The 11,268-nt window shown below is 32.0% G+C and overlaps 1 protein-coding gene across 1 annotated transcript; it reads right to left on the bottom strand.

The window, feature by feature from the left end:
• Positions 1-260: 260 nt before the first annotated feature.
• Positions 261-7,328, bottom strand: LOC105060697 (uncharacterized). Its single transcript, XM_010944504.4, has 13 exons — positions 7,069-7,328; positions 6,650-6,815; positions 4,491-4,571; positions 3,835-3,917; positions 3,637-3,749; positions 3,423-3,533; positions 3,132-3,244; positions 2,705-3,020; positions 2,536-2,619; positions 2,378-2,428; positions 2,201-2,272; positions 868-936; positions 261-695 (listed from the first exon to the last, which is right to left on the bottom strand). Exons 1-13 carry the CDS (start codon positions 7,076-7,078, stop codon positions 657-659), a joined length of 1,308 nt encoding a protein of 435 aa, XP_010942806.1. The 5' UTR covers positions 7,079-7,328; the 3' UTR covers positions 261-656.
• Positions 7,329-11,268: the final 3,940 nt, after the last annotated feature.

The following is an 11,268-nucleotide window of genomic DNA, read 5'->3' as shown; positions in this document are numbered from 1 at the left end:
ATCTCTATTTGAGACCATTTCCCATCCACCATTACGAGATTGAATGAGATTGTTGTAAAATGGCTGCTTCTCCACCATCTTATGAAAATAACACATTTCTACAAAGAGGCAAACAGATAAACCATATTGGAACAATTTCTAGACTGCTGCGTCATTAATTTCTTTAACTTATTTTTCTGCATATTTTAGTTTCTGATTCATACACATACATGTTCACCAGGATGATTTAATAAATTCAATTTTACCAAAACCCAAAAAAATAATAATAATAATCATGGATTTATGCCTTTATAAAACATAGCAGAGCTACCCATGACATGATTCATCCCTTCGCGAATAAATGAGTTAGATACAGTTCACTGGCTCAATCACGTCAGCAGGAAAAAAAAATATACAACATTTATTAGCATGTTGGACTCCCCTTACCAGTGAGGAGTTTTTTAGCATCTATAAACTTCTTGCAATGAAGGGATGGGTACAGAAAGGTTTAAGCAAGGAGAAATATGAAGTATATACTGTTCCAAATGAACATCTAGAGATATTATGAGATAAATCGCTCAACCAATAACTGCAGACTGGATCCCAAAAATTGATGCTGAGGAGAGGCAGCCTTCAGAATGAAGCCCTCTTCTAGTCTCAAAACAATCGCGCAAACTTTATACATCTTGAGCAATTAAGTGCCCCTGTTTCCTTGCCTGCACATACAGGAGGAATGAACATGAACAAATGAGGCCACCTCATGGATACAGCTCATCCATAATGACAAAAAATGCATGAGTGAGTTGCAAGTGAGATGATAATCATGTTAGGGAAGAGGAATGCATGACAGCAAATATGTAATGGTTTTGGATCTGCAGCAGATGGTACCTGAGCCATCCTGCGGTCCTTTTTCAACTGTTGATTCCTTTCTTTTTTATCCGCCAACCTTGAGATTTTCTGCATGAGTGAAGTTTTACAAGTTAGCAGAACACAGGTATAAGCTTATTCATGAAGTTTTACTAGTCATCTTTGAACCCATAAAGTATCCAAGCCTAAAAACCCAAGAAGAAAGATCAAGCAGAAAGGTAATCACAAACATGTTACGAAATAAAGCTAATTGTTTGAAAAATAAGACAAAATATATTATTCCTACAAAAACAGCTTTTCCCACCAAGACTGTACAGGAGCCTCACTAATCTATTATTTTACCAAACTATAAAATTGTTTTGGATAACATATAATTTCCTATATCATGCAAGATTATGATTGTATTGGAATTCATATTATATATCACCGGAATAAGGAACATTGTCTTATTTTTTAAAAAAGAAAAAAAAACAACATAGATGATATTTAAACTACATATCAAGCTGGCATACACCTCCAAAAATTGATGCCCAACTTGTGGTAATTAAGTTCCTCTTTTCTTTTCATTTTCTATCACCCTCCGTCATTCGTGTGCCAGGTATGGTGTTTTTAGTTTTGGTGGCTTGCTAGAGAATTGGCTTGTATCAATCTCAACCTCTATGAGATGATATTAAACTAATGAAACTGAAGCGATGCACCAAAGTTCCTTCACAATTTGAAAGAATCTAAACTGCAAGGAAGAAAAAAATATTTGATGTAGAAGAATTCCACTCATTCATCTTTAAGGCGCAGGTAAGAAGACAGAGCCATACTGAAGTAGTCTAAAAAAGGTGGAATACATTTTACAACATCCCAGCCCTCAAAATGGCCGATAACAAAAGCAATGAAAATAGATCCTGTACTTGGGAGGCAACCTTGTCATCCCACTCAGAAGGCAGCTGAACATGTCAGATCCCATTGTACAGCAACAACCAAAATGTTTCCAAGTGAGATGACACAAGCTTATTCATAGTGCAGGATCGTTTTAATCAAACTACAATATCATCCTTAGGAACCAAGTGAGTACTCTTTGGAACAGGTCAAAAACAGATTCTAGAGCAATCCAAAAAAAGATCAAAATTTAAAGCATTCCCGTTGATGTAAGCACATTGGAAACCAAACCAGGGCGGAGGGAGACAAGGGATCATAGTGTCATACCTTTATAACAAAACATTCATTTGTTATAACAAAAATAAAAATTTAGTCATTTGAAATTAAAAGAAAAGGTCTGTGGATCACATAATTAATAAAATGGGAAGAAAAGATCGATCTGAAAATGAGTCCTGATATGCTGGTTGAAGTCAAAAAAACCCACCTTCTCCTTAGCTGATAGACTTTCTATTTTATCTACCATGTATTCAAAAACATCATGAAGAAGTTCGTTTTCCTGTATATTCATAAATAGATTGAAAAGGATATCAAGCATCAGATAACATAATTAATCAACTTGTTCAGAAAGTCAATCAGAGTTAATTATAGATAAGAAAATAACCTGTGCATGCTTGAGAAAACCTCTTCCAAGGTAACGCTTCAAGAAGTTCAACTGTTAATAAAGCAAATTAGCAAATGCTTCATGACATTTTAATTAAAGAAATCAATAGATGTTCTGAGTGCATTCCATGCTAGTCAGAAGAGAGAAAAATCCAATACCTGTATCAATTGGCCCCATGTTGAGGTTCTCAGAATGTTATGCTTGCTTGAAATTTTCAGCGACACTTCTGGAGACTCACCAAACTGAATTCACATATCAGTTTAGATAAGAATACTGCTCATGACAGCTACTACTAGATACAGTATATTAGAGAGACAAAAGAAGTACCTGGAGAAAATCCCAAATTTTCTGAAACAATTCTCGCTGATCATTAAGATTTTTCTTGTCAGCACCTTTACCACCTGCCTCCATAGAAAGGTTATAGACTTGATCTGATATTTTTGCCTTCATTGATTGCAGATATGTAATTGTTTGGCGCTTTGAGACCTCATCATTAAAATTCCCAATACGACTCTCCTCATTATAGGATATGTCCAGTATCCCTAACTCGAAAAAAAGTGCTACTGCTTCACCAGCAGCAATACGAACTGAACGATCATAACGATCATCCACTTCCAATAGAGTAGACAGGAATGAAATTGGCCTAAAACAAATTGTTAAAGCAGATCATTATAATCACTAAAAAAATAGAATATCATTCATTCGTCCAAAGAAGTGAAAACAAGTAATAGAGTTAGCCTTGATTTCCACTTACTCCTTCCAAGTATCAGGATTAATTCTCCAGCCATGGATGGTTGTCAGAAGAAATGACCATGCAGATATGGCTGCTGCTAATACAGCAGAACTAGGCCTTTTCAAAGGCCCAACCTTAACGTAAAAGCAGAAAACAATGTTATTCTAAGTATGCATAGTGCAGACAGCAAGATGCTATAAATGGGATCTCATTTATTAAAATTTTTAATATATAACATGAAAACCTAAGGACAGCTGCACAGTGTGCAAATTGGCAAATCTCACTCAATTGGAAGCTAACATGCTTACGTACATTGGAGACTGATTTTGGATGAATCACTTCCCACATGATTTTCAAAGATGTTTCAGTTTCAGTCAAATCATTTGCACCCACAAAGGTGACGACAGACAAGCAATCCAGCACCTACAACAGAGAATTCCATTTTAATTTCAGATAAAATAAACAGCATGTACATGAATGGTCCACAAAGAACTCGAGAAAAGCAGATCTAGAAAACTGGGCATACGGATATTTTGAGTGCATCAGACCCAGATATAAGAGCTCGAGATAGTTGCGGCACTGACTCCTCCATTATTTCATGTGCACTTGTTCCAGCACCAACAGTAATGGCCAGCAATCCTTCAAACAAGAGCACCACACGGTAAGACAAAATTGGAAGCTGGTCAAGATAAAAAACACTATTTCAAAAGGATTAGAGGCTTACCAATGGCCCGAGAAGCTAAGCAATTCTCCTTAGTGGAGCCCTTTTTGACTGAATTGATGTATTGGTGCAATAAAGTAATACATCTGCAGCAAAGTATATGAAGATGTAAAAATAAGTACACAATAGACAACCCAGATTACAGAACAGCATACTGAATCATACATTACTGGACTTGAAGGAAAAATATCTCATTTTTATTAGCAAAATATTTACATTCCACATGAGAGGAAAAAGGGATGTTATTAAAACAAGAAACCAGTTAAAATGCATTATGAGACTAAACTATTGCAAACATCATGTTAACTTCAGGTTGCTATGATCAAGCAAAAAAAAAGGTTGCAATGCGCTACTACACAAACAGAAGCTTCCATTCTGCACAACTGGTTGGTATCCAATGCATAAGATAGTTAAACCAGATGTGTCCAAACAGAAGCTTCCTATGGGGTCAAACCATCCTCAAAACAGCAGAGGAAACTAGCAAATCCATATATAAAAATATTAAAAACTAGAGGAGCATGTCCGTATGTCTGACTCTCTACTTTCCCATTTTATGTTCTTGCATGTTAGCTTCCATAGACTCAGCAAATATTTAACAAGTCATCAAAATGTTTGCCAGCAAAACATTACAAAAGCTTGGTCAAATAGGATCAGCTTACTTGTTTTCCACAAACGTAAGAGGCACATGACCTTCAAAGGCATCAACAAGCCCCGACAAAGCCATCTCCCTTGTAGATCCTCTATGTATACAACAAGCAATTTTTTATCAGCTCCAACTTATTAAAAAAACAGTAGTAATTGTATGAATTTCGATATCAATATAAAGCATAATAAATGAAGTGATATCACATATATCAGAAAATATAAATCATAACAAGCAGAACGTGCAGCAAAATTCAATAATAATCAAGATAATGGTAGACTTCATATAAGTTTGATATTTTACTAAGAGCGGTCTTAATAAGCTCAAATGGCTAATCTAACATGATAGCAGCAAGCTGGTATAAGCTGCTATGAAGGATTTGAACTGGCTTTATAAGATCCTAGTATCACATTCGCATACAAAGAGGTAATGAATCTGCATTATGGTGAAGATGCTAATAGGACTTCATGATACTGATAAGACACTTCATGATCATAAAGAATCAGCTGTGTTTTGTAAAATAAAACTAATAAAGAAATAACTACAAACTTTGCGTAATCGATAAACTATAATAAACAACTTCATGATCATAAAGAATCAGCTGTGTTTTCTAAAATGAAACTAATAAAGAAATAACTACAATAAACTTTGCATAATCAATGAACATATTATGGGAGAATTAAATCATCTACAAATTAATATCTTAATACCCATTCATCCTCAATTCATTTTACAAATCCAGCTAGGAATTCTTGACTTTCAATATAATACCAACCAATTACGAAGGCTGCTCAAACCAAAAGTTGCGGCAATTGTGCAGTCACCAAATATTAAAATAGAAGAACTGGGTCATTCCCTTGGACTTTTATTGCAAAGCTTAATTGCTGTTGTCCAATCCATCCAACTTGCAGCAATAAGCAGGAAGAGACTCTTTCCCTTTTCTTTTGCTATCTCTTGAAATTGTTATACGAGCAATTTTATTGTTAAATATCATAAGATGGACCAAGATATTTTCATCCATGTGCAAATTTCAAATGTGATGACACCTCTAGTCTATGTTGCATGTCAAAAAGGAAAGAACATGAAAATCTGGAATTCAAATTGAACATATAACCTACTGGTCCATATAATATCAACATTCTATGTTGCAAATGAGTAATTTTACAATTCAAAAGACACTACTTCTTCCAGTCATTCTAGAACATTGCACATGACAAACGGATATATGTAGTTCGCCAAAAAGGGAAAAAAAAAGATAGACAGATATATGTTTGTCAGATACGTGTTTGCAAGTACTTTTAAGATTTAAGGGTCCTTCAAGCTTTTAGGTTTTAATGTTCCCTAAATGTTGCATGGTAAGATGTGGAAGATGAGAAATCAAAGTCACTAAAAACATAATATTGGGCATAGGGATCTATGTCATTGAGTATTTTGTTTCTTAGAAAAAAAGTCAGAAACTTTTTATCATCACAGAGTATTATTTTGCATGATCCTCTTCAGTTTGTTCATAAATCATTAGTCCCTTTCACCTTTCATTTTGTTGATAAAGGGTTGAAGCACCATAGGTCCCTTTCACTTTTTATTTTGTTGATAAAAGGTTATGCTTCATCCTCTATTATGTCCTGCTGCATGACTACTTGATAGAAGCCTCTAAAAAAATTGTCAAAAATAGAGAAAAGCTAATGTTTACTTGTATCTAAAGTTCTTCAGTGCTTTTTTAGTACAACCGGCCATTAATCACTTAACCTACACAGCAGTCACTTAAGGTTGGAGAATACTATGGTCTGCATCATATTAAACAGGCAATCAAAGAGTGGCATGATATCTGTATAAAACCAAACCTTCTTGCGCATACTAGACTGTTCTACTACTTTCTTACAATAGATCTGAAATTCATATCCCATATTGATGCAACAGGTATCAGTATCAGGATATTGAAGATCATATATTAAATTCTTGGTAGGCACCTTTTATGTCATATATTATAAAAACCTAACCAATGCTGCAGCATCAATTCAAATATATTCATCTATAAATAATAACAACCATCCTCATACGGTTTTAAGTCTAAAGATGCAGAACAACATAAATTATTCTACATCAATTTGAAAGCCAAATTCAAAGAGTTGGGGGGCAAAAGACAGCATTCGGTGATCAAAGAACATAAAGAGATACCTCTTTTCGTAGAGAGCATCGATGTACTTGTCTAGCACGAACTCGAGAGAGTTCACGTGCTCGGTCTCGTTCGCCAGCGTTAGCTCAGAAAAAGCCGTCGAAGTAGAACTCACGCTATCAGTATCACTGCTGTCAAACTGATCAGCACCAAGCTTGCGTCGGTTACCTGAACAGTTATCATCTCCATCAAAAACTATCTTGTTCCCCAAATCAATTGAAAAAATAAAATAAAATAAAATAAAAACGAACATGATGGGGAAAAGTATCTCAGAACCCAATTCAACCAATCTATGACCTAATCCAAATCAAAGAACAAATCTTTATCAAACCAGAGCCAAAAAATCCGATCGTTTCTCAAGATAAGCCATCAAACAGTAAAATTCAACCGATAGGACAAGAGTTGAAAGCGATCGACTCACCCTTTCCCATGGCGAAAGCTCCGGCACGTTAGAACCAGGGTTTGGCGCGATGGATCCGAAACAAGGAAGCGGGGGACAATCTAGAGCTACAGAGGAGGGATTCGGAGGCGATAGAGGAAAGATTGAATATCAAAGAAGGGCAGACGGCATCAAATCGTTTGGAGAAGCGCAGAGCCATGTGCTGAGGGGAAGGGATTGGAGGAGAAGGGAATTGGGACGGAGGAATGGGGGATTCCTTCTACGAAGAGGAGACAAACGAGAGGCAGAGGTTGGGACGGACTACGCTTTTGAAGCGGCGCGGCGAGAGGAAAAAAAACCCTAGGGGAGTCCAATTTGGAAACCTCCCTATTACTTCACCGCGTTATTTTGGGTCGGTGTGGAATTGGAGGCTGGTCACCTCCGTTGGACTCAAAAGGGGTAAAATAGAGCGAGAGAGGAATACCAACTAAAATTACTAAATATATATTTTACATGAACAACCTGACGTTTGAGAATTTTTGCAGGCGGCTCCTAGATTTTGGGACTAAAAAAAGGAAAGGTGTTCAATGTCTATGTGACACGTAGAAGAAATTCATGTGGTTGATGTATTGGAGGCGAAATACATGATTGCCATATAATCCTTGACAGTCTAATGGATCTTTCATATGATCTATTATTGATTTTTAAAGACCACATGATTAGAATATGTAAACGACAAGCTTGTATTCTCTCTTCTTTTTTTTTTTTTTTTTTTTTTTGTGCTATTTGAAGTTTTTGTTGAGTTTGTTATTATTTTTTGGGATCGAATGATAATATATATAATATGTAGAAAAAATTTATGCGCCGGATGCATGGAGGTGAAATTCATGATTTCCATATAATTCTCAATTCTTTAATGGATTTTTCATATGATCTATTATTAATTTTTAGAGATCACTTGAAAAGAATATGTATACAACAAGCGTGTATTCTACCTATTTTTGGTCCTATTTGAAGTTTTGTTGAGTTTATTATTATATTTTGGGATCCAATGAAACTATATATATGGTGGTATGTAAGTTGATATTTTTTATATAGATCAAACAAAATTAAGCTATGTTGCTTATAGTTTCATTTATTAGTGACTTCAATATACTGAACAAATCATCTTATCTCTTCCTTTTCTTTAGACCTAAATTTCAACTTCTATAGTTATTTAACTTTTTCTTTGGTCTCATATGCGTGGAAGAAATTACAATACCTTTAAAATTATATTAATGAAATTAAGTTTGTGAGATCCAAGCCATTCTTGGGCTGACTAACGTTTTCGGTTTATCAAGCTTTGAAGGTACAAAAAGTCAAGTTCTTAGTTAATTTAAAATGGATAAAAGAGTATTATTAAATAAATTGAGGTTAGAGTACTTGATCGTAGTTTTTATCCTAAACTTAAGAAATATGGTTAAGGTCCACACGTGGTGGGAGAAATAAAAAATTGAGGCTTACCCAACTATGATTTTGCATTTAAACGCTCCTAATTGGGTTTGTATCATGCCTTTGTTTAGATAACCATTTATATTTGGCCCTACTTTATGTGTAAAACAATTTTTCTAACTATATGCAGAGATAAACATACATGGTTAATATATAAGGACTAACCATCTAGTTTTAGTCGAACAAATAACTACATGTAAGTTTTCCTACTGAATTGTCAATATAGCAAGCCGTAAGTGCAACTGGAATGGAATAATGATGTACTTTCCATATGAGCATTTAGACTTTCATCTCTAAGTACTTACTTAGACGTTAGTGTGTCAGAGAAATAGCATATAGTAGTCTTGGAGAAAAGAATTCCTTGTCTCAACGATAAAAGGGAGAAGAGAGCAATTAAGGCCAAGAAGTTCATCTAATTAATACCATGTTGTTAGACATGGACATCCCACGATGCCTAAAAGGCTAATTTTCTCAATTAAAGATAAGTTAGGGGTTTATTTGAAAAGAAAATAATGTTCTCAAGCCAGCGGCTAATTTTTACCGCTTTGCTATCGACCAGGCGGAGAGAATCTGGGTAAGAATATTCCCACCGAAGCATATTCTTTTAAGAATACTCCAAGCATTTTGTGGAGAGAGCAAAACCAAATTTCCATTTCTAGAAGGGTGGGTCATAACAAGTCGCTCTCACGCAGCGTCGCCATGGAGATTTTGCCGGTTCACGTCCCGATGAGAGATGGTGACGTCATAATTTTTTTCCATGAGTTCATTATCTAAATAATTTTTAAAAAATTATTTATCAAAATAATATAATTTTTAATTTATTTATAAAAATAATGTAAATCTAAAAAATATCATTTAAAAATGATATTTTATAGCCGCCACATCATCACCCTCTCTTTTTCTCTCTCCTTCATGTGGATCAAAAAAAAATTAAAATCATCATTTGAAATGGTATTTCTGGAAATATCATTGAAATGACGTTTTCAAAAATACCATTTCAAGCGGTGTTTTTAATTTTTTACTTTCAAAAAATAAAAATAAAAATAAAAAATAAAAAAAATAAAAACTATAATTTTAAATTTATAAAAAATAAAAATTTTAATTTTGATTCAAATAAAAATCATTATTTCAAATTACTTTCTACATTTCAAATTAATTTTTTTTAAAATATCTAAAAAAATGGGTCTAAAAAAATAAAAAAATAAAAATTATAATTCTAAATTTTAAGAAAATAAAAATTTTAATTTTAATTCAAATAAAAATCACCATTTCAAATTAGTATCCCATTTCAAATTAATTTTTTTAAAAAAATATCTTAAAAAAATACGTCAAAACAATAAAAAAATAAAAAACATCATAAAAAAATCAAAAAAAATAAAAATTTTAATTTTAATTTTTAAAAAAATAAAAATTTTAATTTTAATTCAAATAAAAATCACCATTTCAAATTAGTATCCCTATTTCAAAATAATTTTTTAAAAAATATTCAAAATAAAAAAAAGAAAAAATAACATAAAAAAATCAAAAAAAATAAGAATTATATTTCTAAATTTTGAAAAAAATAAAAATTTTAATTCAAATAAAAAAACATCATTTGAAATTAAATTTTTTAAAAAATATCTCAAAAAAAGAGAAAAAATACCTAAAAAAATAAAAAAATACCATAAAAATAGGTAAAAAAGTAAAAAATAAAAAAATATATATAATTATAATTTTTAATTATAAAAAAATTATAATTTTTATTTGAATTCAAAAAAAATAACTGTTTCAAATTACTTTCTCCATTTCAAATTAATTTTGTTAATAAAATATCCCAAAAAAGAGAAAAAGTACCTTAAAAAAATTAAAAAAATAAAAAAGGCCATAAAAATGGGAAAAAATTAAAAAAAATTATAATTATAATTTTAAATTTAAAAAAAATAAAAATTTTAATTCTGAGACAGATGAGACATATGAGACTCTGTATATCCATGTCCACAAAGCATTATATCCGATTACTTGAAATGGCATTTTCAAAAATGAGCTTAAATATTAAAAAAATAAAAAAATATAAATTTTAAATTTTAAAAATTAAAAAATTAAAAAACTAAAAAAATTAAAATTAAAATTTTAAAGTTTAAAAAAATAAAAAAATTATTTAATTAAAATAAATTTTAATTAAAAAAAGAGGAAATGAATTAAAAAATTTAATTTTAATTCAAATAAATTTTAAAAAAAGAAAAAAAAATAGAAAATCAATCCATATCATTCCCGTACCGACTTATAGCACTCCAAACCGCATCGCACCGAGCGGTTGGTAAAAGCACTATAATGTACCAAAACCTTACTAATCTATACCGACCCATACCGCATTGTTAGTTGTTAGTGTTCGTACCAGATCAAGATGTACCAATGCAGTCCGATTCATCTTAATTATCGAAAAATCGGCTTGAACTTTGATGGTTCCCCACCAATTTTTTTGATTTAGCTTATTTTTAGATATTTTAAAAAATATAATTAAATTATCTGACATATTATTATTATTTGCGTTATAATTTTTATAGTCCTTTTAGTATAACTTTTTCTCCCCTAATGTTCTGAGACACATGAGAGTATGTGTATACATATCCACAAAATATAATATCCGATCACTTGAAATTAAATAATATAAAATAAAATTAATAATTAATAATATAAAATAAAATAAAAATATTAAGTGTACAAAAAATAGTACAATAAAAGTTTCAAAAATATTAAGTACAAATCTAAGAA

This window comes from Elaeis guineensis, chromosome 13 (genome assembly GCF_000442705.2).
Source record: "Elaeis guineensis isolate ETL-2024a chromosome 13, EG11, whole genome shotgun sequence".
In the NCBI taxonomy this organism is placed as follows: domain Eukaryota; kingdom Viridiplantae; phylum Streptophyta; class Magnoliopsida; order Arecales; family Arecaceae; genus Elaeis; species Elaeis guineensis.
The sequence above is the reverse complement of the archived record's forward strand: the minus strand, read 5'-3'. Positions and strand labels throughout refer to the sequence as shown.

What these genes read in the sequence shown, in the direction of transcription:
- LOC105060697 (XM_010944504.4), bottom strand. An exon ending in AATCCTGATACTTGGAAGGA is followed by an intron (nt 3,021 to 3,131) that starts GTAAGTGGAAAT and finishes AATTTGTTTTAG; the next exon opens with GCCAATTTCATTCCTGTCTA. An exon ending in CATGGGGCCAATTGATACAG is followed by an intron (nt 2,429 to 2,535) that starts GTATTGGATTTT and finishes CTTTATTAACAG; the next exon opens with TTGAACTTCTTGAAGCGTTA.